Source organism: Triticum aestivum, chromosome 6A (assembly GCF_018294505.1).
Source record: "Triticum aestivum cultivar Chinese Spring chromosome 6A, IWGSC CS RefSeq v2.1, whole genome shotgun sequence".
Classification (NCBI taxonomy): domain Eukaryota; kingdom Viridiplantae; phylum Streptophyta; class Magnoliopsida; order Poales; family Poaceae; genus Triticum; species Triticum aestivum.
The window spans coordinates 137,645,941-137,673,015 of record NC_057809.1 but is presented as its reverse complement, the minus strand read 5'-3'; the positions used below and the strand labels follow the sequence as shown (position 1 = coordinate 137,673,015).

Here is a 27,075-nt window from a genome sequence, read left to right as displayed (position 1 = left end):
AGTATGCTTATGTTGGACGACGAGATGCGGTCAAAATGTGGCCTTGCGTTAGGCGCACGATCGTCGCATCTAAAAATGAGAACGAATATGGCCCCATTGTCATCCCGAACGGATAAAAAGCGGATGCAATAAACGTCCATCTAGGGTTATGTGTTTGATGTTGTGCGTTGGAGTTAGCCTAAATTGAACAGCCTTGGCCAGACACGCTCAACTCGGCCGATACGATCACATGACGCGCCCGCGCATGCTCGGTCGGCTCGCGCGCGCTGCACCCTCTCTGTCCGTCCCCATCCGCACTGGGATATGACGGCAGCAGGTTCGTCATTCCGCGCCACCGCCAAATGACTAGTCTGCCCTCGGCCCGCTTCCCTGGGCGGCAGGTCAAGACTCATCAAGCTCACACGTCCACGTCGCCAACCGGTAATCTCTCTCGGGCGTCAACGCGGGCCGACCCGGTTATGCGATGCGATGCCATCCTCCCTTGCGCGCGCTGCGGCGCCGGAGCTCGTCGTCGGCACGCGACCGCGACGTCTCTCCGTAGAGCACGCGCCAAAGTTAATCTCCTACTAGCAGTATCTACCACTACTTCCAGAAAGTTCGCAAGCTAATCAATCAGGACCACTCCGTGCGGTAAAACTATACGTACGTATGTATTTGGTCCACCTTTTGAGCTCAGCTGGGAGTGTGAAGGAAGAGCCAGCGGTATATTCGCGGACGCGGCGAACGATCGTGAAAGGCGGAGGGGCTTTTCTGACATTTCGGGGGCATGCATTAAGCCGGAAAGGTAGGCGAGCTGGATGGACGTCGACGGCCAGCGGTCACAGGTTAATGATGAGGACGAAAGGCGGTGAATTATAGGCACTAATAATCAGCTGGTTGGCCGTGGACCGGGACAGCGTCAAACCGCCCCAGCCTGCATAAAGCTCATCTTTGTCGCTTCCACCTTTGAGACATTGGCCATGTGAAGCCTCTTGCGTGATATCTATGCGGATTTCACAGTTTTTTTCCACATCAAGTTTGGGCTGCTTGCTTAATAATTCCACAGCTGTCTGGGAACATCGTCAACCAGGCACATGATGGTGGTAGTGCTATGGATCTTTTAGCAAGATCTTGCAAAGCTCATGGAGCGCTGCAACTTGCAAGAGCAACTTCTAGGCTATCTTACCTGTCCCATAAGCGATGGTGCTTATATATAAACCTAAGACGATAGGCGGAGAATTAATTAGCACTAACCGACCTGATAGACCAGTGTCATTATGCTCTGATCGGCGATCGCCGCTTTGATCCTCGTTTAAGTCCAAGCCCTTGATGACATAAAAATGATCGGCATCGAAGCAGTTGTCGCGTCTTCTTTGCCTTGCCGCCACCCTCGTGCGCGGGGCCCACCGTTCACGTGGGCCAGAATCGACATGCGGGCCCCCACCACCTCCCCCCAAATCCACGAGATCAACATTTTCTGCGGCTTTCGCTTGGCCCAGAGCCCTCCACGTCCGCCCCCTCGCGCCACGTCACCGTCCCTGTCCCCGCGCCCCCACCTACCAATATCTCGGGCTGGGATTCCCTCCCGCGAGTCCGCGAAGCGACGCCAGATTTGCCTCGCCGTCCCCCGCTATAAAGCCACGGACGGCCTCGGCTTCCACTAACTTTTGCTTCGCCGTGGAAGGGATCGTCGTAGCTGGCTTAGCTTGCTGCTTTGCTTCCAAGTGTTGCTGCTGGTGGTGCTGTGGTAGTGTGGTGTGAGGTGTGATGGAGCTGCAGGGGCTGGGGAGGTACTGGGGCGTGGGCGGCAGGAGGTGCGGGTCGTGCCGGGGGTCGCCGGCGGCGGTGCACTGCCGGACGTGCGATGGGGGCAGTGGGGACGGGGCGTACCTGTGCGCGGGCTGTGGCGAGGGGCACGCGCGGGCGGGGCACGAGAGGGTGTGGGTCTGCGAGGTGTGCGAGCTCGCGCCGGCCGCGGTCACCTGCAAGGCCGACGCCGCCGCGCTCTGCGCCGCCTGCGACGCCGACATCCACCACGCCAACCCGCTCGCGCGCCGCCACGAGCGCGTCCCCGTGCAGCCCATCGGGTCCTCGTCACCCGAGGGGCAGGAGCAGGAGCAGGATGCGTTCGTGATGTCGTTCGGCGGCTCGGTCGACGGGGAGAAGCAGCAGAACCCCGTGGTGAACCTGAACGACGCTCTGGAGGCCGGCGCCGGCGGGAAGGAGAACGTGAAGCTGGACTTCCTGTTCGCGGACATGATGGACCCTTTCTTCGGCTCCGAGCTCCCGCGCTTCCCGCACGCCGACAGCGTTGTCCCCAGCGGCGGCGCGGTGGAGCTGGACTTCGGTGGCGTCGCCGCCCCCGTCGTCGTCTCCAACCCGTCCTACAGCTCCTACACGGCGGCGTCGCTCGGTGGAAGTGTAAGCCCTTGCTCCCCTCTCCTCCAAGAACCTTACCCTCGCGTCATCTGTGCTAGCGCATCTTCCTAATATTTATTGGCCTTCCATTTAGCAGGGCTCGTCGTCGGAGGTCGGCTTGGTGCCGGACGCGATCTGTGGCCGAGGCGGCGGCATCATCGAGCTGGACTTCGCACAGTCCAAGGCCGCGTACCTGCCCTACACCCCCACACCAAGCCACAGTACCGTAAGCGCCTAACTAGATTAGCTAGCTAACTGTTTTGTATCAACGAGCACATGTAATTGATCACTGGTCTTGTGACTAAACACAGGTCTCCTCGGTGGATGTTGGGTCGGTGCCGGAGCGGAGCGACAGCGCCGTCGCGGCGGCGACGCCGGCGACGGGGGAGGGGAGGGAGGCGCGTCTGATGCGGTACCGCGAGAAGCGCAAGAACCGGCGGTTCGAGAAGACCATCCGGTACGCGTCCCGGAAGGCCTACGCCGAGAGCAGGCCGCGCGTCAAGGGCCGCTTCGCCAAGCGCGCCGACGACGCGGACACCGACGCCGTCGCGGCGGCCACGATCACCACGCCGGGGCCATGCGTGCTCGACTTCGGCAGCTACGGCGTCGTGCCCACCTTCTGAGGCGGCGCCTGATTTCGTGTCCATTTCCTCCGGCGAGCGTGCCGGCTGGGTGCCTAATTAAATCCGGCACCGCCATGGCCGGCACGAGCGCGCCGACGTGCATGCGTCGTGTTCCCTCTTGTATAATTGCATGTAATGTTTTTCGAGCTGGCTGATCGCTGGCTGGCGTGTAGTATACTGTAATCAACATGCACGCACGCACGCACGCATGTTTTGCTAGAACTAGAATAATACAGATAGTTCTAGTTGACTAGTCTACTACCCTGTACCCTTTCCCTGGGCTAGCTTGATGCCAAATTAGGCTAGGGCAATGTAACGTGTTTGCTGGAACAGCTTAGTTCTAGTTTTGGATCCACAGGATACTTATCTCCAAAAGTCATCTTCTCCACTTATCTCGCGTTTTACAAACCAAGGTTTAAGTGATACGGACGTCATCTTCAAGATACTAAGAGACTTGTCGCCTCTCTAAGTTGTACCAGTAGCAACGCACGTCTCAAGCATTGGTCAAATGACAAATGAGATCGGCATAAAAATAGAATACAGAAAAAATTCTAAAAGGTAGTACTCCATTCATTCCACAATGTAGTGCTTCCTCTATCCTCGTGCTTCAACTTTGACCGTAAATTTAACTACCAAGACCGATTGCGGCGGGAGCAAAAATTATACCAGTGAATTCGTATTCGAAAGAAGTTTTTAATTATATATTTTTTCTCCCGCCGCAGTTGGTCTTGTTAGTTAAATTTATGGTCAAAGTTGGACCTCGGGAAGCGCGGACGCAATATATTTTGGAATGGAGGGAGTATGAGTTAAATAGAAACACATCTTTTTTAAGTGAGACTTTATTGTGGTCATGTTGTTGCATAGAGACAAAAATATATTGGTTAATACATTCTGTGTTTCAATAGGTTGCAATAGAAGAAGTCTAATTATGACTGGAAAGCAGCCTTGCATTGTGTTTAGTACGTGAAGAAGCAATCCCACAATTGATATCAATATCATGGTGTAAGGAATTGAAAACTAAAATCTCAGTTGATAATTCATAGATGAGTTTGCTAACCAGGTGTTATCTAAACCTGCAAATGGCCTTGATAATGAACAATGGAATTTCCGGCACTCGATTATGTGCTGCAAATATTCCGACCTCTCGCATCAATGACTGCTAAAATGAAGAACATGTATATTACATAAAAGAAATCAATGACATCGAACCATATTCTAAAATAAATCATAACATCATAAGGTATTCAGGGGCTTCACAACGGCACTGTTTTTAACACATATCAAACATTTTTCAATTACACGATGAACTTTTTTTTCTAATATCAATGTTTCAAAATACATGTTGAAATTTGTGTGAAATACAAAATGAACATTTTTTATACCACGATGAACATTTTCAGCACACATTAAACATTCTCATAAATGACATCCACGTTTTTCTTACATGTGCAAAACATTTGTTAAGTGTTAGAACTTATTATGTAAATGTCACAATTTCTTTAAAATTAAATTAATAATTATTACACTATATAAATAAATTTCTAAATATGGAACATGTTTTTGTCATGCATAATTTTTTTCTTAAATACCAAAAACGTTTTTGTTGGATGATGTGATTTTGTTTTAATTATGGAAATAAATTTCTTGCATCTTATATTTTTCTAAAATGATTGAAATATTTTCAAGCGCGATCATTTCTCTAGAAGCCAAGAACAATTTTTTGAACCTTATACAACTTTTTCAAAGTTAAACAAGCATTGTATAGAAATTTTTTAAAAATGTCATAAACAACTTTTTTGAAACGTGTGTGCATTTTCTAAAAGCCATGATCATTTTCTGAAAGGTGTGAACATATTTTAGAAATTGCTCGAGCAAATTTTTTATACTGCATGAACATTTTCTACATGTGACATGAACGCATTTTATAATAAATTAATTTATAGAATATACATATTTATGATATTGAAGTATATAAAAATAATAAAATGAAAAATAGAATACAAAAGAATTTTCTAGGGGTACAAAAAGAGATAAGAAACAGAAGAAAACGATGAAACACGGGAAAAGTAAAGAAAATGTGCTTCCAGGATAGGGGCGCTTTGTAACTTGCAGCAATTTCGCGTCTCTGATGAGCCTGGCACGGTAAAGCCTGGCCCAATTATAAGACGATACCAGTGAGTGCAGCCTCCATCTCGTAAGAGAGATATAGGGGGTGTTTTGTAAAGAAATAATATACCAGTGACAACCATAAAATTTGCATCTAATGTTCAGTTTAATGCTAAAAGTTATAAAATATGTCATCGTGGTCACATTACTGGTCTATGTGAGGCCCGCGTCGGCGTCCTCCTAGGGCGATTCAAGCGGCGAGAAACCTAGACGCCGCCGTTGCAAACTCCCTTCTCCCCTCCCTTCGCCGTCGCCGGAAGACACCGCCGGGCTAAGCCCGGGGGCCGACGGCGGTGGCGGGGGATCTCCTCTCTCGCGCGTCTTCGGGGTGGGCGGATCCCAAGGCGTGTGGTGGCGCGACCTGTTAGAATAAATCCGAGGCATACCGTCGACCATCCAAGGATCAGGGAATCACACGAAGCACGACACCGGGATTTGTTAACGAGGTTCACCGATATGGCTACATTTCCGGGGCCTGACTACGGGCGCTTCTCCCCGTGACACCGTCACAATACCGCACCCGGTCGTCCTGGACGCCGGCACATGTCGCCGGCTTCCCATGCGTTCCGGTGCTATTATGTTGGCATAGGTTACATCGTGTGTCTAGCCCTACTATATAAAGCCGAAAAAGGGTTTCCCCCCGCTTTGTATACAAAGCAACCAACCGGGTCATACAGGGATAGGTGCTGGGGCGGAAGCAGCACAGTCACGCCCAAAAGAAACAACAGAGAAAGAGCAAAAGAAACAAATGCCGACAACGGCGGATCAACAAAAACGAAGAAGCCTCGCGATCGCTAGGCCCACCGGTCTTATCCACTAGGCTCCAAGACTCCGAAGCGCCGGCTCCAATCAACACCTCCAAGAAGGATCGCGACGATGACGACGCTGCTGCCAAGGGTTTCCCCCGATACACGACGAGGCGATAGGAAGAGTAGCCCCCGACGCCCTCCCGGAAGGTCAGGCGGCACCCACAGGCGCCACCGCGCCGGGGTCGGCCACGCCGACAGGGGTTTCCCCCGATCCCAACCCGCACCTCGGGCGCTCCGGATCCCGCCACCAAACCAACCACCACCCTACGCCAACGCGGTCATGAGGCCTCCACGCCGTCTCACCACGGCACCGCGAAGTGAGAACAGCACGACGAAGAATCGGAGCCGGGACTAGGGCATCAGCACCATCGGCACGCGGGAGGGCCCCACCTCCACCGTCAGCGACAGTAGCCGTCCGGACGCAATAGCAGGAGCACACCAGGCCCGTAGGCCCACAGGCCCGGCCGAGCCCTCGTGGGCCCGTAAAGCTCCCGCCTTCGCGCTGCTGCCGGCACGCCATCGATGCCGACGCCCCAAGTCCGAGCCGCTCCTCCTCCTCACCGCGCCGCAGACAACGAGACCATGCCGGGGGGCCGGCCCCCAGGGGCCCAGATGGGGCCCGACGTGCCCGGATCTGGGCCGGGGGCGCGTCGACGGCCACCCGGCACCACCACGCCGCCCCGCCGCCAAGGAGCGGCGCCGTCACCACGCCGGCCGCCGGCCGCCACCGCAGGGCCGCCGGACCGCAGCCAAGCCGGGCTGCACCGCCGCCGCCTCCCTGCCCCGGGGATACAAGCCCTACTATATATGAGAGGCCTAGGATACAAGCGTCCTACTAGAACACGACTCCATATCCTATCTAAACACAATACAACTACAAGTCCAATTATAACCTATCTTATACACTATATTCGACACAACTCTAACAAACTCCACCTTAGCGAATATTCTCCACCACCTTGAATTCGTCAATGCGTCAAACTTTCATGTACATTGGACTTGAGCTTATCCCATGAGTACCGCTGCTACTCCGAAAACTCCATATGACTCCACCTGCAACTTATATTCTATTCTTTTCTTGAGCACAGTCAACACTTGAGCAAAATCAAGTTCCACATTACTCTAGTTTGTGTGCCCAACTCCCAGAGTATCAGTCCAACGTCATCACACACTGATCACTGACCTGCGTGAAAGTGAAAAACTCACATATTGAGTGTCACACATAAGAGTTACCTGAACTCAACATCACCGCTTCTTTCTTGACCGTCTGTCGGAAATTTGAAGGAATTTCACCATTGCTTGTAATCATCTCGAGTCGAATTCACAATTGTCTCACCACATGTATGATCACCAGAGCCCTGATCCGTCTCCATGCCCCGTGCATACCGCACGCCTTGCCGCTATTACCGCGTCGAGCCTCCGCTGTCCCGGACGAGTCTCAAGGGTCGCGAACCCACATCACTCAACCCCCACTGCAGAGTACCATCGATCATCACCGACCGCTTCCATCATACCACTGGGCTCCAGTCCGAACTGCATGTCACTCGCTTTTCCCGCTGAATAGGCTTTGACTCTCTGTCGACTTACGCCGTAGCCCCTCAATCCAGCTCCACCTTTAACATGACTCCATGATGGTTGTACGTGCCACCCCGCGCCCCGTTGACTCCAAGTTCTCATGTGCACCGTCTTGAATCAACCCCACGCCATAGCTTTGTCGAAACTACACAAGCACTCAGGCCCGTGCCACGTGTTTCCACGTCCAGAAGTCAGTCACCATCGGCATCACGCTCCTATGTCGTCGTCACCGATCCCACCACCGTCTTCTGTATCAACCGACTCACGTCGATCTAGTCCAACCCAGCTGAACTTCTCCGGCTGCACGACACACTCAAGGCTCCCAAATCGTCTTCCGCGAATTTTAATTCATCACTTGATAATTCCATCTTAGGTAACATGACTTCCCACAACACTTTCAAGCATCTTTATTGTGCTAACAAATCTTTCATCTGTGTCTGTCATAACCCAAGGTTTTCAGTTCTGAAAACTTCTACACCTCAAACCTGGTACCTGTTGGCGCCATGATTCTTCGTATAGCTGACCCGTGAAAAATTATCCAAGCTTCTCACGCCATGTCCAAGTACACACCATGTGTACTATTAGTAGCCTAGTTGATCTTCACGTGATTCAACTCCTGGATCCTGACTCAACTCTTGATGCTATTTGCTTTGCCTTGTCCTTGCGCTAGTTTCAATGGATTTCTTCTCCGTCGACTTGATCTGCCTTGTGGCGTACATAAGGACTCGGTCCTTTTTTTTTCTTTCCCACAATCTCCGAATAACCTAGCTCATGATACCACTTGTTAGAATAAATTCGAGGCACACCTTCGATCGTCGAAGGATCAAGCAATCACACGAGGCACGACACCGAGATTTGTTAACGAGGTTCACCGATATGGCTACATCCCCAGGGCCTGACTACAGGCGCTCCTTCCCGTGACACCATCACAATACTGCACCCGGTCGCCCTGGTCGCCGGCACATGCCGTCGGCTTCCCCTGCGTTCCGGTGCTATTATGTTGGCATATGTTACATCATGTGTCTAGCCCCGCTATATATGAGAGGCCTAGGATACAAGTGTCCTACTAGGACACGACTCCATATCCTATCTAAACACAATACAACTACAAGTTCAACTGCAACCTACCTTGTACACTATATTCGACACAACTCTAACACGACCGGTCTGGGATCTGCGGCGCGGCGGATGGCGGCAGGCGGCGAGAGGCCGGCCCGTCCTTGGACGGCGACGGCTTGGCGCGGTGGAGGCCAGGGCTGCGGGCGCTGCGGATGGCCCTTTGGGCGGCGGCGGCTGCTGTCAGCAGCGGCCGGCTTGGCCGCGATGGCGTGCATGCTGCCTTCAGATCGGCGAAGATGGCGTAGAGGGCCTGGTGGTCTCGTCGGCGGCACCTCTGATCAGATATGTTCTGACCAGTGCAGCCGGCGGTGGTGGTCATCTCTTCCGTCAGAGGTGGTCGCCCTGAGGCTGGGTGCTCGGATCTCGGGATCCATCATCTGGCACCAGCTGCGAGTCGGGGAGACGTAGTTGCCGGTAAAAACCGAGCCGACGGGGGGCGATGGTGGCGTTCCACGTCGTTACCTTGATGAAGGCATTGTCATGTGACTACCGTCGACCCTCTTGTATTGCTCCCGGGGAAACCCTAGGATATGGTGTTCCAGGCCGGACGGTGATGACACTGCGGTGTCGTTTCTCTCTTGGGAGCGTCGTTTTGTGAAGCAGCGCTGGAAGTCAGAGGCAGGAGGTGGAGCGGCTTCGTCTTGCACGGAGCTTCGGTGGAGATGTCAAGTCATGCCTGACCGACAGGTGCTATGCTTGGTCATGCCTGGTCAGCAGGTGCTACGCACCACATATCCTCCAAGGGCTTCAAGCTGTGTCGGCTGGTGGTACGTGGCAGCATGGCGCTGAGGTGTATCAGTGGCGACCGCGACATGTACAACTGTTTGCGCGCAGGGAGGAGGTGTCGTTGGGCGCCGTGGTGGCGTTGACAATAGTTAGACCGAGCAAGGTTGATGCATCAGTACAGTTCTAAAGATGGAGCGGTGACAGTTGGCGGCGGCGGCCTCTGTGAGCACACCGGACCAGTGTGTGCCCCAAACCCGGCAAGTGGCTAGGTTGGGGTCTCAGGTCTTAGATGTTAGGCTTGGCTGCGATGCCTGTTTGGTATTAGGCCGAGGCTATCTACGCCCCTTCATCAACTGGATAGGTGTAGTGACAGTTTTGTTGCTTAGACGGCGGCTTTAGTCTTACTATTGTATGCTTTATAATGTCTTATGAGAATGATTAATAAAGTGACCATATGCATCGCCCACATACAGAGGCCGGGGGTCATTCTTCTTTTCTAAAAAAAATAACTTGTCTATGTGTGTAGATACAATCACTTCCCTGTATCCAGCCGTACCACGTGCTAACGTGGCGTGTGAGCAAGAATACAACCCACATGTCAGTGGCTGTGAATGGTGAGGCGTTTGGTGAGCCTGACATGGTGGAGCCTGGCTATTTGCCCCGCGAATTCTGTAGCCACAGGACCATAGCACGAAAGTTATTTCTCGCTTCGTGCGAGGCATCTGTACGTCTCACCCGAAGGATCTTTTGAACACGTATAACTAGGCTGGCCGACATCTTCTTTTCGCGGTCTCTCGTTAGCTCGGGTAAATAGTTTTCTTCTTCTTCTTTGTCGGCTGCTGAATGAATTTGTCTTGTTTTCTTTGGGTTTTTCATGTTCATTTACTTTACAGTTTTTACTTGTTTTTATTTTCTTTCTTTTCCTAAGTATTTTACTTGTTTTTATTTTCTTTCCTTTTCTAGGTATTTTACTTGTTTTTATTTTCTTCATGATTTTCTTTGTTTTTATATCTTGTCTACTTTTACAAGTTTTACTGTCTTTTGCTTTATAGTTTTTATCGGTTCTGTTTGCATTTTTTGGCTTTCATTGCATTTCATTGTTTTTGCATAGGTATCTTTGGTCTTTATTTTTACTTGTCTTTTCCTTTGATTTTCTATGCTTCTTCACGGATTTCTTTCATCTATTTGTCTCCAGCTTTCATCACTTTTATTTTTCCCTTTTCTTTGTTTCTTCATGGTTTTTTTGGGTTCTCTGTTTTCTTCATCTCTTTGTTGGTTTTCTTTTGTTTTTTGTTTCCCATTTTTTTACGGCTTTCTTTAGTTTCTAAGCTTTCCTATTTTTTTCATCTATTGAACAAATTTTATTTTGTATACATAATGTACATTTTTAGTGTACACGTGCTTTTTTTATATATGTCAGGAACAATTTTTATGGACATTAACTATTTTAAAAATACTTGATTAACATTTTTCATGTATATGTTTTGATGGTATCCTTATTTATACACATCTTACATTTTTATACATATACAATACTTTTCATATGCATCTAACATTTTTAAATACAATTTTGGAATCAATGATTAGCATTTCCTAAATATATAATTAATATTTTATTAAGTACATGATTTAGCACTTTTAAATTCAATGATTTTTTGAAAACATGTTTTGATGACTAAATTTTTTCATACATATTGTACATGTTTTATGTAAATCTGAAACAGTTATTTGATATACGTCTGACATTTTTAAAATACATGATTAAGTTTTTTAAACACATGTTCTTGAAAAATATATTCAAATACGTGTTAAAAAATTTCAAACACATACCAGTTTTTAAATACTATAAACTTTACTCTAAAGTTGTGCCATCATAATTTAATTCCACAAAAAAAATTTCTTAAAACAAAAGTAATTCTTTGGGAAATATATGTATTTTAGTATTATTTGAAGATATAACAAAAATAAGAAGAATTAGAGTTATAGACGCGTCTATGACCATGGCGTACATTTGGCAAACAGAAAACATTAGTTCATGAACTGAAAACTAATGGAACAAACAACATTAGTGGGCCGTGCTATGACCACACCGTTTCAAGCGAGCTATAAACGTGCCCGAACCATTGCGTGCATTTGGTGAAATCCTATGTCAAGTTTATGGCACCGAATTCTTCATTAACCCGAATATTTCCTTATCCAGGAATCTTTCTAAATTCTATTTTTTTTACAAGTTGTGAACATTTGTTTCTTTTAGAAACACTTTTCTGTAAATTCATGAACATATTTTGAATTCACCAACATTTTCCAAATTTGTGAACATTTCCTGTTCACCATGTGTTTTCCAAATTCGTGAACAGCTTTTGAATTCCTGAACATTATTTCAATTTCACAAACATTATTTCAAGTTCATGATCATTTAAAAAAATTCATGGACAATATATTGTATTCACTCATTTCTCAAATTTGCATTCTGTTTGCAAATTTGCGGGAATTTTTATGATTTTTAATATTATAAATATGCAAACACTTTTTCTTGTATACGAACATTTTTCAAATTTATAAACTTGTCATCATAAAGCGAAATATTTTTTCAAATTAATTTTTGTAACCCACGAACAATATTAAACATCATGTATTTTCCATATCCATATGATCGAGTCCTTAGGTTTCCGAATAGTGTAATTGAATTATAAGTGTGATTCTTTCCCGAATTCCCAGTTTTTTAAAGTTCATCATTTTTTTAAATTTAGTAACATTTTTAATTCACGAACAATTTAAAAATCTTTGATCATTTTTATAAATTCATGAATATATTTATAAGATTCTTGAGCTTTCTTTGGAAATGGCAAACTATTCTGAAATCCTGATTTTTTTTCTAAAATTTGAAAAGTACTTTTAATATAAAAACTGTCTGAAATAAAATGATATCCGACTGAACAAACAACCGAAAAGAAAAATCGTCAGCAGGTAGCAGTAGTGCATATGGGCCTCAACCGAATGAATCCCACAGAAAAGGTGCACTCGCAAGAAAGGTCGAGTTCTCACCATAAGACTGACTAGACAGAATATAGAGAACATGGCAGGAACCATGACTTATAATGTTCATATACAAATTACAGAGTTAATATTTACAATTATTGCTTCCTCTTCATGGTGCCTATGTGCCAATTTGGAGGTGCACGTGTGACACAGTGATCCGAGCACAAGTTCAAAAACCGTGGATAACATTGCACTTTGAGGTCCTATTTGATTCGTTGGATTCTCAAAATGTAGGAATACAAAAGCATACGAATAGAGTGAGCTCACTTTTTCCCCACAGAATTACATAACTACAATAATTTGGATGGAGGAGTGTTTATAGCACAGAAAAACAAAGAAATTTTATTAAAATGTTTGAGTGGGCGGGCAATCTATAATACCTAAATAGTTCATCCCCAGTAACCTATTTCTCTTGACATGCAAGATGTCCATATCAGCAAATCTTCCACCTCAGCAAATCAGCCATGTGTAAAAAAAATCAACAATTTGTTGGATATTTTTCCGTAGTACATGGTCACCCCCAAAGCAAGCCAACGTTTCCTATTCACGACACATCCTAATTGGAGCAAAATAAAAGAGCCCCAGGCACGCACGTATCATCTTCTCTGGCGATTCCTTTGATCTTCCCTGGCGATTCGTTTGTTCTTCCCTCCCACCTTATATTTCTCTCCCGTGGCCCATCGGCATCCACACCCCAAGCCATCTTTTGGCCTTCTACGAATCCGTGCAACAATCTCATCTCTTGGCTGCCTACAACGACACTACTGCCGAATTCAGAGGCGAGGAGCTGCGATGATCCGAACAAATGTTGGATTCAGTGGTGAGAAGCTGCGCCAGCCTCTCCTGCGGCAGAGCTCCGCCATACCGTCCCTTTCCCATCTTCCACTCCAAGCGACACCTTCAACTCTCTCCACCACCGCGGATTCGACGACGAACAGGTACGACTGCCCCTGCCACAACCTGATTTGATGACGAGGAGTCTCGCCAACCCCTTCAGCAATCAATCTCTTCCGCCCTCACTCCCTTCACCATCTTCAATTGTTACCTTGATGCAGCCCGAAGAAAAGGCGAGTAAAATACATCAGGTTTTGGTTTTCTACAGCGGCACTGCAAGATCTCATCCTGAATTTGTGGATTGTTGTGGAATCATGAGCTTCTGCATATGATAAGGTGAGTTATCATGTTAGTGGTTTTTCGGAAGAAGTTGGCTTAATTCTCTGTTCATTACAATGATGACCTATAGAACAGATAACTGGATTAGCATGATTTTGATGTGTTATCCCTTAAATGTTATTTCGGAGGATATACACAGGGAAGCGACAATGATGGTACAAAAGATCCCAGATTAACATAGAGGAAGTACCAAGAATCGAGTAGTTAATTCTGTATACTTTATATTGTTATGGCAAGAAGCCCGCGGCTAAATAATCTATATACACATCATGTCGTATAGTTTGATTCGGTATGATGTGCACACTTACAGTTCATAATAAGAGGCCAGAAAGGTGTTTATTCTTGGTTAGTAAACTTACCTTTGTTTTTTATAAATGTATTTCTGTACTTCATTGTTCTCTCTTACATTAATGAGAAACAAGCTATTACTGTTGGTTTTTAGCTATGATGTGCCATCCGGCGTGGCACCATCTATAAGTTGCCTCTTACTTTTGTCAATCTATTTTCACTAAAGATCTTGATGCATACACACTACACACTAAACTCTCTCGCTTCTTTCCTGAAAGGTACTGAAGTTACCGTCTTCTTTCGTGAATGGTGCACTGAAGTCGTTATCTTCTGTCATGCTTCTGTTGGATAGATCATAAGAATTGCATGCTAGGTGGAAAATGTTTTTAATTCAAGAAATTTGGAAGAGATGTGCTACTTGGCCCAGTCTAACTCATAACTTTTTTTTTTCTATTTTTCCTTTTCTTACATAAGTCTACTTCCTGCACACGCAACAATGTAAGGTATATGCAAATGTATGTTTACCGCTAATCATGGTAGCTCGCTTCCTTTCTTTGCTGTAATTTTATTACAATTCCTCTATATATACTTGCCTTTGTGCAAGTATTCCATGTAGATTCAGATAAATATCATGTACTGTTGATGCATAAATAGATTATTCTGGAGTTTCATCTTTCGTATGGTCCGCTGCAGATCAATGAAACTGAGAATAGTATTCCTAAAATTATGATCATTTTGGTCTCTTGAAAAAAGGATTTAACTTTACTGAACATTCCAGTGTTACTTTGCTTATTTTATTTTCTTAGTCACACTAGGAGAAGTCCATGGTGTCACAAGTTTACTCAAATTTAATAAAGATACGGTGTAACGGCTATCTAGGTACACCCAAGATCCCCAAAATAATCGATCAATGTCTGCAAAAAATACTATTCATGGCATGTAACATTGCGCATCATGTATCATTCTAAAGTATTGTTGTCAAAGCAGAATCGTATATTCATAATTTTGCTTAACCTTTTTTGAGTTATTTTACCGAGTAAAACAATAATTTGGGGCAACATTTCCTGCAGTAACGCGAGGGGAATCATCTAGTTTTGTCAGTAATCTCAACCGGTTTCGTAACTCCAACATGCTCGGACAGCCGGACCGGATATGTATGTATGACATTCTCACGTGCATGCGTCGATGGATGGATGCGGACAAAAGAAAAACGACCTGACGGCTCACCGAGAGCCTGTCTTCTGACCCCACCCCACTCATCCATAGGCTGGTTCCAAGTCTACCCTGCCATCATGTTGCTTCCTTCCATCTGTTAGAAATCTCTCTCATATGGTTGTCGTGTATGCATCCTCAATCACTTGCAAATTAAGTGTGATTTGTAACTACATATTGGCTACCCATATATAAAGATGAAATTAAGTTGATTTCCCTGTAAAGTTTTTCTTGTGCGGAATTATATATACTCTACAAGCGATCAATATGTCTAAACGACGTATCTTGAATAATCGCCACAGTGTAAAATTTACAGCTACTGAATTGAACAGCACAAGATCCCCGCAGAGGAAAACTACAAAAAGAAATCCATAGAAAAAAAGACCTTCCATGTAAATTGCACTATCTCGCTAGCTGCTAATCACAGAGCTACTAGTGCTACTGCTAGGCAGCTCACTCGGGCTCAGACTCTGCGCGTCGTCTTCGGAGCCGGCTGGCTGCGCGCCGGCCTCCCGCGCATCCGCCATCTTCCTCTCCTCCGACCTGCACGCGGCGCAGCACGCGGTCTCCGCGCCGGCGTCGGCGGCACGGCTCGTCATCGACGCCGGCGTGGCCAGGAAGCTCGGCTGCTCGTCGCCGGCCATGATGACCACGACGTGCCCCAGCCACTCCCTCGCGGGCTCGGCGGCCGAGCCCTTCTCGCCGTCGGAGCCCGCGGGCTGGTCCTCGTCCGGGCCGGCGAGGCCGCCGGAGAGCTTCCAGTAGGAGCAGGCCAGGGTGAGGAGCGAGAGCGCGATGAGGGCCAGCATCGTCGCGAGCCCGCCGAAGAGGTACGGCACCGGCGTCTGCCACGTCGACCGCGGCGCCGCCGCCGCGGGGCCGTGGGCCATGGGGTACTCGGCTCCGGGCCTCATGGCATGGGTCGCTGGCGTCCCAGTGACAGCAGTGCGCGCCTCTCTGTTGTCTGTGTTGTCTGTTGCGTGGGTGGTGTGATGCTGCTACGTTCCACATAAAATTCCCGTGGGAATGGGAGTGGTGCTACTCGCTAATGCCTCTGGTCACCTATATATTGAGGTCCATTACTGAAGCTGCACTAACAGTACTGTTGCGTGGGTGGTGTGAGAAGATGGTCTTGATTTCTAGGAGCAACGTGCAAAAGCACAACGTCAGCTGGCTTTTCGACGTGTCATAAGAACTAGTTTTAGGGTTTACGCGTGATTAGTTCATCGCAGAAAGTATATAAAAAAAGACACTATTCGTTAACGAGGTCCATCGCCCATCAAACATGAGTTATATCCTCCGAGTATGACTATGGACACTCCTCTCGTGTACTAAATCCATACATATCAACGAGAGCCTACCAGGTTCACTGAGTCTATTTTGGCTACCCTGCTTCAACTCAAACACATACCCTCCTCATACTTCAAGTCTAACCGTAGTCAATACACACGTATTTGACATAATTTCAACAAGAACAATTGATATTGAAGAGAATTGTGATAAAGAGAATAAACAACATATATTAATTCATTTGAAGTTGTATTTAATATTGTTTTTGATAAAGAGAATATACTAATATGAAGAAGATATCAACTTACACTCTGATCTTTGCACATGATTTCAAGAGCTAGCCGGGGCATTGAGGATGCACACAGAAAATGATTAATAGATCCATTGCAGCAAATATCCGCATCAACCATTAATGATGGCAACCTTGGGGAAACATGATAGGTGTTCCAACAACCACACCTCTTCAAAGTGAACGACACGCCAACACTGTCGTTGCTGGACCTCAACCATTGATGTACATCGTGGGTTTTCACCCCATAGAGAAGTTTGACTAAACTCCAGGCTATGTCGCCAATATAGTTTTTTTTAGATATTTTCCAACTAAAATAATAATAATAATAACTATAGATATGCTTAGGATGTTTCAAGAAAAAATATATGTAGTAATCCCCCTTAGCGGTCAAACGATGCTGCCTAGATGGAAATGAGATGGAAGGGCGTTTCCACAAGGCCATCTAACAAACTAGGGGCATACCCAAGAACTCTGAAAAAACCAGGTGCAAACTCGAGTAGTAGAACCAACTAAAGAAAGTAATGCAAATATCCTTTTATTTTCTGCCTTTTATTCTCTGGCCCTCCCACGAGAGCAGATTTTTGGAATCTGATATACTAGAAGTCCGGAACACATTTCATAAACCTGATACAGTATGTTTTAAAAATTACAAGAAAATTCAAAAACTACATTTGAGACCTTGGTATTTTTGACCTTGGTAAAAAGAAAGGAGAAAGAGCTACATTTATAATTTCAAAAACTACTCTCAAGACATATTTTTGGCCCTTTATATATAAATAAAGCCGAATGGTCAAACGATACAAAGTATCGAGGTATCCCCTGGAAGCCGGTCAATTAAAATACACGGAAAAATACTAGGCGGAAATGGTTAAACACACACAACCATGCACTACTGAACGTTGTCACATTCGATTAAGATCCACATGCGTCGACCATGCCCTCAATAGGGTCATGACACGATTGCCAATGTCACCGCTCAGTCCAAGGCGAATGAAGGTTTTCACCCTGAGTGTCTGAAGGTAAGGGAAGGAACAACGTGATGCCCCAAGAGGAACGATACAAGAAAAGATATCGCCGATGCCAAGGCGCGGAGCTTTCGTTGACCCCCCCATCCACCACATCGCATCGAGAAGTACCCCGATGGAGAACCTCCACCACGGACCAGGGACTCCATATCCAAATCAGGACTCGGCCTCCACCACCGGCAACAATTTCTCGAGGACCACCTGCCACAACACACCTCACCACCTACATGGCCGAAGCACACTGCCAACACCAGCTACCACGTTGCTCGCCAGAGAGCCAATTCGTGTAACCCACAATCCAGGGTCGCCGCCTTGGCACCCTTGGCCCCGAGCCCGGCCCATGCAAAGCCAAACTCGATGAGCACGCAGGAGGGGGCGGAAAAGCCACTCATTCCCGCCGCTAGACAACATTCAACCCCCTTGCTCAACCGTGAGCATCAGCAAATATGGCCCGGAAACAGTCCCGTCTAGATGGCTACCAACCACCACTGCAATGACGGCTATCAGGTCATTATATCTAGCCCCGCCTACTATGGAGGCCAGGTCTGGATGGGGCCCACCCGCACAACCGACCCCACCCTGCCCCAACTAGGAAGATGAGAGCTTCTGACAACACACAACCATCGACAGGAAGGAGGGTGTTAGACTGCAGGCCGCATCTGGCAGATCCACAACCCGCATCGCTGGCCAAATCTGAGGACGATGACTAATCCACCGTCGATGGTCTCTCACGCTAGCTCGGCAAGGAAACGAGGCGGCACCAATTCCCAAACTGGAGCACATGCAAGAAGACGACATTATCATTCTCATTTTCATGCATGTCGCAATTCGTTATATTATTTACGGAAGTTTACATGAGCAAGTTTCAATTAATGACCTACGTGTGTGATCTTTAAATTTTGCCAAAACTTGGAAACTCGATTTTTGTTATTAAGTTTTGGAAATTAAGTGGGTACACTACGTCGAGAATCATTGTACTCCCCATTACTATTTTAGAAGGCGTATTAATTAGTGCAAAAGTCAATTGTTTCTATTTTTTATCAAGTCTTAGGAAAAAATATCAGTGTGTACAATATTGAATGAGCATCATTAGATCCATCATTAACATTTAGATACTGATTTGATATTGTACAAGGTTTTCTATAAACTTGGTCAAAGGTTGGAAAGTTTGAGTTTTGTAAGAATAATACACCTTATTAAAAGGAACGGAACAATTTGTAACTACTTTGCTGGTGCCTCCTCGAGTAATACGGCTGATATCTTGGCAATAGTTAGGTTGTTGTGATGGTTCCATCAGAGAGAGAGAGAGAGCTAGCCTCATTTCCTGACAAAATTAAATAGAAATTAAAATAACAAAACCCTAGGTTTGATGAACCTTGCTTTTAATTATATGATATTTGGAAAGTTTTCCCTACGCTGAGCGATCATGGCATTTCAGAAAGTTGCAGCACTCGAATAAAATATAGCGTTAAATATGTTCATTCATTCCCTCTTATCTGGTTTCACCTAAAAAGGCAAATATCACAACACTTCCAGAGGATCATAACTAAAATCAATAATGAAGTCATGTTGTTATCTATAATCAACATGCATAATGAATGTACTATTAATTAATCATAAGTGGATCGAGCATTACATGAATGACTAAGGACGTTTGCTAACTTTAGACAACCATTTGCATATATTCCCCAAGTGGAAAGGACAACACCGAAGAGCTGAGAAGCGGAATATAAAGTTCCGAAAAATATTTGCATAACTTCCGCACATAGGTAGCGGAAAAGCCAAACATGACCACAAGATTCACTATTGAATGATTGGGTTAAACCAAATGACCATACCACTAAACAATGTTATTTTTTGCAGGGCACTAAATTAAAAACATTCAATACAAGATTAGCAAAAGAGAGTCAGGTTCAGCTGAATCCAAGTCTGTTATGTTGGCTCTAAGGATCGACAACAATAATGGTGCTCCCCTGCAAAAAAAGATAACAATGATGTCATTTCATTTCTAAGTCGTGCCATCGCTAATCTATACTAACTCAGTTTTACGTGGAGCTAGAATATATCATTTTGGTAAAAAAAGTTTTATAACAACTAAAGTCTTCTTAGTGATTGCTAAAATGTCCTATGATGAACTTGTTAAGTAAGCTGTTTTGAATAATTAGTTGGAAAATAGTTAGCTTTGTCAAAAATAACAATTAATAATTTAACTAACTACCAAAAACATCCAAATGACTACACTACCCGTATCATGTAACCGGTATAGTGAATCAAACCGAACGGGTTTGTCAGAAACAACACACCAAACAAACATGCCCATAAACAATCTCTAAACAAACATGGCCATAACCAATCTTTGCATATGAATTCTTTCTTGTTGTGTTGTATAACTGCAAGAGGTTGAGTACCTAAACCTTTTAACTCAAAATTGATAGCTCATAGACAAATATCTAAAGGAGGTTGGCACTATAAGATCTCCATCAATCATGCACCGATCCACAAATTTATGAAAAACCATCGCATAAAGTGAGTAGTAAATCCATGATGCAACTCATGCATTATTACATGTTCAGTTGCTTGTATGGCATGCAGATTGGCTAAGCAATCTCTGCAGTTCCATCTCAAACTGTTTGTACCTAACAATATGAGAAATACATAGTCTGGGTAAAACCAAATTATAAAAATGAGAAAAAAAATCCAAACCAATGAATTTGAGAATTCTAAATAGACAGTTAGATGCATCTCCACTATCCATTTGGCTGCCGCACACTTCACGTCACTAATTTGGTCTTTTAAGTGAAGGAAATATGCCCTAAAGGTAATAATAAATTTGTTATTTATATTTTCTTATATCATGATAAATGTTTATTATTCATGCTAGAATTGTGTTAACTGGAAACTTGATACATGTGTGAATACATAGACAAGACAAAGTGTCCCTAGTATGCCTCTACTTGACTAGCTCGTTAATCAAAGATGGTTAAGTTTCCTACCATAGACATGTGTTATCATTTGATGAACGGGATCACATCATTAGGAGAATGATGTGATGGACAAGGCCCATCCATTAGCTTAGCATAATGATCGTTAAGTTTTATTGTTATTGCTTTATTCATGACTTATACATATTCCTTTGACTATGAGATTATGCAACTCCCGAATACCAAAGGAACACCTTGTGTGCTATCAAACGTCACAACGTAACTGAGTGATTATAAAGATGCTCTACAGGTGTCTCCGAAGGTGTTTGTTGGGTTGGCATAGATTGAGATTAGGATTTGTCGCTTCGAGTATCAGAGAGGTATCTCTAGGCCCTCTCGGTAATGCACATCATGATAAGCCTTGCAAGCAATGTGACTAATGAGTTAGTTGCGGGATGATGTATTATGAAACGAGTAAAGAGACTTGTCAGTAACGAGATTGAACTAGGTATGAAGGTACCGACAATCGAATCTCGGGCAAGTAACATACCGATGACAAAGGGAATGACGTATGTTGTCATTGCGGTTTGACCGATAAAGATCTTTCGTAGAATATGTAGGAACCAATATGAGCATCCAGGTTCCGCTATTGGTTATTGATTGGAGATGTGTCTCGGCCATGTCTACATAGTTCTCGAACCCGTAGGGTCCGCACGCTCAACGTTCGATGACGATTTGTATTATGAGTTATGTGTGGTGACTGGAGATTGTTCGGAGTCCCAGATGAGATCACAGACATGACGAGGAGTCTCGAAATGGTCGAGAGGTAAAGATTGATATATTGGACGATAGTATTCGGACACCGGAATAGTTTCAGAGCGTTTCGGATATTTTTTGGAGTACCGAGGGGTTACCGGAACCCCCTGGGAAAGTAATGGGCCAACATGGGCCATAGGGGAGAGAGAGAGGGAAGCCCACAAGGGGTGGCGTCCCCCCCCATGGGCAGTCCGAATTGGACAAGGGGAAGCCCCCCCCCTTTTCCTTCTCCCTCTCCCTCTCCTTCCCTTTCCCCCCTCCGAAAGAAAGGAAGGGGGGCCGACTAGGACTAGGAGTCCAAGTCGCCCCCCATGGCGTGCCCCTAGGGCCGGCCTTCTCCCTCTCCTCGTTTATATACGGGGGCAAGGGGGCACCCCAAAGCACATCAATTGTTCTCTTAGCCGTGTGCGGTGCCCCCCTCCATAGTTTACTCCTCCGGTCATATTGCCGTAGTGCTTAGGCGAAGCCCTGTGCGGATCACATCACCATCACTATCACCATGCCGTCGTGCTGACGAAACTCTCCCTTGACACTTTGCTGGATCAAGAGTTCGAGAGACGTCATCGAGCTGAACATGTGCAGAACTCGGAGGTGTCGTACGTTCGGTGCTTGATCGGTTGGATCGCGAAGACGTTCGACTACATCAACCACGTTAAGCTAACGCTTCCGCTTTCGGTCTACGAGGGTACCTGGACACACTCTCCCCCTCTCGTTGCTATGCATCTCCTAGATAGATCTTGCGTGATCGTAAGATTTTTTTTTGAAATTGCATGCTACATTCCCCTACATTAAGATAACCATTTCTACATCGCAAGAGTTTCAGTTTAACGGACAATGCTTGTAGGAATTCTAAAAATGAAAACTACATCAATGGTCTTTCTGATCACATGTACTCCATAGTGGTTATAAAAACCAAAAACTCTAACGTCATAGATCAAGCATCATTATAAAATAGGAATCTGCTAGTGCATTTCCTCCTTGGTACCTTAGACTTGTCACATCTCTTTTCCTTTTCAAAAGGCACCAATCCATCATAATTTAGGCGATTATTAGTGTTTTGGAGCTTTTTGGAAGAGAAGTGTGTTGGGGGTTGTTCACAATGACATCTTGAATACATCACAAAAGAACTTGAATGCAACACAAGGCAAGAAGGCCGCTCTCACTTTTCTCCACCTTATGCACATAGCGTTCATAAGAATGCATGAACGAATCACCACAGGTGAATGATTGTATCAAAGAGAAGAAGAGCTAATCCGAATCACACAAACTCCATAATGGCTAATTAGAGTGGGTTAGAATCAGGATAGTGTGAGTCGTATTCTCTATAAAGGCATTTTACTTTTATCTCATGGTAGGCGAATCATTATTCATAATTACTTTTTTTGTGAGACGAAGACAACATCTAGTCGCAATTTGCAGACACGAAACGTTCAAATGGTGTGCATTTTCATAATGTCAAAGTGGCTAAAGAAAGTTCCACATTTTTAGAAGAAATCGCATAAAGTATGTAGAAACAGTTACTACACACTATGGATTATAAAGTTGCTTCTAGGTGCAGATCACTGAGCTCTATTAGGCCAGCCGTGCATGCCCTTTGAGACTCTACAACTGCACCTCAGCGGTTGCGAATGACGGCTCTAAGCTCTCACATCACGTAGAACTGTCATCTATATTTAACTTGGCCGGGCATTCTGGTTCCGCCATCCATATACAATAAATTTGACCACAAATAAAATTACAATAATGAGCTATAATACATTATGTTGCAACAGTTAAAAAACAATGTTTCATGTTTGCAAATGTCATTGACCTTCAATTATAAAGATGAACATTACTATGTGAGTGATGTAGTGCATCATATTTTGTATATTAGTTTTGAAACAAGAATACGATATCTTTGGGACAGAGCAACAAAAAGGTGAAGAATCTGCATGCACGCGTCATCTGATAATTTGCCACCTTTATTAGTTGGACACGACTGAAAGCAAATCCCTTGTTCATTCAAGTCCACTCCTGGATGATGCAATTGGTTGGGCTATCACCATCAAGATGACCCTTTGCTTATGTCTTTCATTCAATGGCTTTGTTAGGCAAATCAGCAGCAAATTGGCAGTGGTTTCCCTGCTCAAGTGAGTGCACCGCCGTGGAATTCACTAGCTTGATACGATCATTTTGGTTACCTCGTTTGTGGTAACATGTAGGCCCATCGGAACTCCTCAGCGTGTGTGTCGTGTATGCTCATACAAGTCGTCATCGTCAATGCAAAATAATCATAGCTCAGTTGGTTAGATTTCTTTTGGCGGAACCTGTCCGCCGAGTTCAAGTCCTAAATTTAGGACCGCTGAGTTCAAGTCCTAAATTTAGGATGATGTTCACAATTTATTTATTTATTTCAGACTTTCTGACACTAATTTTTAATAGTATTGTGCACCCTTCAACTACATGGTGTCCGTGACGATTTTATCAATCTCAAAATCTACCAGCTCAGTCTCTCGGAGGTGCCGATGAGAGTAGGTTGTGCATGCCTATGTAGGTGTCTGCATTTTACCGTATCTCTAAAAAGTTTTCACACTGTCAACTTTTCATCCATCTAAGCCACTCCATAAGAAATCACCATAGTTGGATTTACTCATGATTCAGAATATCATTATCCTTTGCAGAATGTTTCTTAAAATCACTAAAGGTTTCCCCATAGTGGAACTCGATACATTTTGGATCAATGAAAAGATATTATGTAGAATTTAGTTTGCTGGTGTAGTAGAACTCAACTAAGATATGGTTACTCTAGACATCCGTTGTTTAACTCACTTGGTATTTGCCCGCGCGCTATGGGGTATAAATATTCTACTACAATATCTGATAATTTAGCTGTCCATATTACACGATTTCGTAAATAAATATTTACCAAATTCTATCTATGATTTTACTTTGTACTCCCTCCGTTTTTAAATATTTGTCTTTTTAGAGATTTCGAATGGATACCACATACAAATGTATATAGACATATTTTAGAGTGTAGATTCACTTATTTCGTTTCGTATGTAGTCACTTGTTGAAATTTCTAGAAAGTCAAATATTTAGGAACGGAGTGAGTAATAATTTATTGACTTGCTAAAGAAATATAGTTTATTTGGTAAGTCGATAAAATATGGAATAATTAAGGTGGTTTTCAAAAAATGATCATCATCAGAAAAAAAATGGAATGTTGGATGAAGCACTCACCTTCTGAAGAAATGATCATAAGAGCGTTTAGATATTTTTTGACATCAAGTGGGTAAATTAGATGCGAGGGGCCATGCATGACCCACCCCCATAAGTGTGCCGGCCACCCTACCACTGTTTGCACGCTCAGCGCCGGATAAGCTCAACGCCGAGATGCCAAAAGAAGAGTAGAGACCCAATCAAAAAGAGCACTAGATCTGGTGCTTGCCGACGAGACACGCACTGTATCAATGGAATGACGACGAACGGAGGACGAGGCATGCATATGCACGGATCGTTGGCATGAACGTCCAGCAACACAGGACAGCCCCTTTGAAACCTGAACCTTCGGTGTCGAGCCAGTCCACGGTACACAAAGGGCATCTCTAAGCTCACTCTTAAAACGACATTGTATTTGTCAGTGGACCTGTCCGCGGACAGTGACATACATTTTAAAATGAATATGAGTATACCGGACTTTTCAAACAAACATGACAAAATTTACTTAAGTTTGGACATAATTTACATAAAACTGATTGCATTTTGTACTCAACTAAAACTTAAAAGAAAACCTAAACTGCGTATCTTATAGAGGACGGTGACCGGCATTAATGCGCGACAACCGTTTCGTGCAAAGGGTTTTTCGATGAAGAGGGTTTTGGATGGGTCTGAAGTGACCAACGCGTATGTAGCGGTGGTCCGGACGCCCACAAAGCGCACCTGATTTGCATCCGGTTTGTGAAAAAATGGACGTCCGAACCGGTCCATGGACCATTGGAATGCCGCGTTGGATAGCAAACTGCGTCCGAACCGTTATGTTTTTGGGTCCACGTTAGAGATATGGTTTATACAAATTTATTCTATATAAACCAGGAAAACATCATGTTTGGCTACTTCTAACTAATCCGTACATTGGTAAAATCGAATTCTCCAAAACCTGAAATTTCGCGTTTGTAGAAAAATGACTATTACTCGTTTTGCAGATCCTCCTTCCTCTCTCGCGGATCCTGGTGGGCACATTCACGACGCCAGCGGCGGCCGCCACGTCCTTAACTACATAGCACCGGCGTCCTCGAGAGCCCGTCATACGACGACGACCATGACAACCTCGCCGGTAGGTCGCACCTTGAGGCCGTCCTTGTCTAGTCGCCTGACCCACGGACGGATAGAAGGATTGTACGCATAAGGTCAGGTCGGCCACCGACCTATCTTAGTTCCTTCGCATTAGGGCATCACTTTAAACCGCACGATGATGCTACTAGTACTTGCTAATGCCACTGGTAGTACTTAATTGCACAGGTCGGACTCAATGGACATTGCTAATGCTAAAGCTTGAACTGACCTCTGCGAGCCACTTGGTGACATCTATTCTCGACTGATCTGCTAGGTGAAGAATGACATATTTATTTTAGGCACAAAAGATGCATCACAGCTCTGACTTTCGGCACCAAGCTAGGTAGAGAGCTAAGCTAGATGCAGTGCAAATCTGCTGCTGCCGTCTGATCAGAAAGAGGAGCAAGGAACATTTGTTAGGCCTAACACAGTGCAGCTAGTGCCGTTCGAACTCAGGAAAGCAAATAATCAGCCAAGGCATCTGTTTAGAGCAAAACGATTTATTCGGAAGTTGACAAAAATAGCAGGTGAGAAGACCTTATTTGCCGCACGGCCGGCAAATAGTGAAGGTCCGCACGGAAGACATTATTTGCTGTTTTTGTTTTCTCAGTGTTCTATTTATATTTTTTTCCGTTCCTTTCTCTTTCTATTTCATATTTTTCATTTTTCCCTTATTTTTTTATTTTTTCCCGTGTACTAAAAATTTACAGAATGTCAATTTTTGTTTAAATATTAAAAAACAGAATTCCAAAATTTTATTCCTGTTCTGAAAAATGTTCAAAACATAAAAAAAATATCCCGTTCCACAATTTGCTCAAAATTTATTTTTTTTCCCATATTTGTAAAAACAATGTTTGTGTTTTCCAAAAAATCAATATTAGAAAATTACATTTTATAAAATGTTCCACATTCTACAAATATTCTTGTTTTATTGATATGTTCACAAATCCAAAATAATGTTTGCGTCAAAAAAACATTTTCTACAATTGTTCTAAATGTTCAAAACTTGTTCCCATTTTAAAATATAATCACAAATGCAAAAAAACTGTATTTTTATTAAAGGTTCATGTTTTCTAAAAATTGTTTGTGTATTTCAAAAACTTTTCCTGTTTCTAATTTTGTTTGTATTTTTCCAAAAATATATGGGTTTTTCAAAAAAAGTGTTCACATTTTTTAAAATTGATAGGGATTTTAAAAATTGTTCACGTTTCCAAGAATATTTAGCAGTTCATATTTTTTTTCTGAAAGTCCAAAAATTAGAAAATTAAAATGCTTCGAATATGATGATAT

The 27,075-nt window shown here is 44.5% G+C and overlaps 2 protein-coding genes across 3 annotated transcripts; one reads left to right on the top strand and one right to left on the bottom strand.

The window, feature by feature from the left end:
• The first annotated feature begins 1,601 nt into the window (after positions 1-1,601).
• On the top strand, positions 1,602-3,395 carry LOC123132506 (zinc finger protein CONSTANS-LIKE 5). 2 transcript variants are annotated; one of them, XM_044552307.1, is made up of 3 exons: positions 1,602-2,400; positions 2,492-2,623; positions 2,709-3,395. In XM_044552307.1, the coding sequence occupies exons 1-3, from the start codon at positions 1,747-1,749 to the stop codon at positions 3,018-3,020; spliced, it is 1,098 nt and encodes a 365-aa protein (XP_044408242.1). In that variant the 5' UTR covers positions 1,602-1,746; the 3' UTR covers positions 3,021-3,395. The 2 variants fall into 2 exon arrangements, with proteins under 2 accessions (XP_044408242.1, XP_044408243.1); XM_044552308.1 differs by having other exon boundaries at positions 1,635-2,400; positions 2,495-2,623.
• Positions 3,396-15,100: 11,705 nt separating this feature from the next.
• Positions 15,101-16,174, bottom strand: LOC123130471 (protein GLUTAMINE DUMPER 2). The gene has a single exon (XM_044550370.1). It carries the CDS (start codon positions 16,039-16,041, stop codon positions 15,538-15,540), a length of 504 nt encoding a protein of 167 aa, XP_044406305.1. The 5' UTR covers positions 16,042-16,174; the 3' UTR covers positions 15,101-15,537.
• Positions 16,175-27,075: the final 10,901 nt, after the last annotated feature.

Coding starts and splice junctions, on each gene's coding strand:
- LOC123132506 (XM_044552307.1), top strand. CDS start 1,747: ATGGAGCTGCAGGGGCTGGGGAGGTACTGGGGCGTGGGCGGCAGGAGG. Junction 2,401..2,491: donor CGGCGTCGCTCGGTGGAAGT/GTAAGCCCTTGC, acceptor CCTTCCATTTAG/CAGGGCTCGTCGTCGGAGGT. Junction 2,624..2,708: donor CCACACCAAGCCACAGTACC/GTAAGCGCCTAA, acceptor GACTAAACACAG/GTCTCCTCGGTGGATGTTGG.
- LOC123130471 (XM_044550370.1), bottom strand. CDS start 16,041: ATGAGGCCCGGAGCCGAGTACCCCATGGCCCACGGCCCCGCGGCGGCG.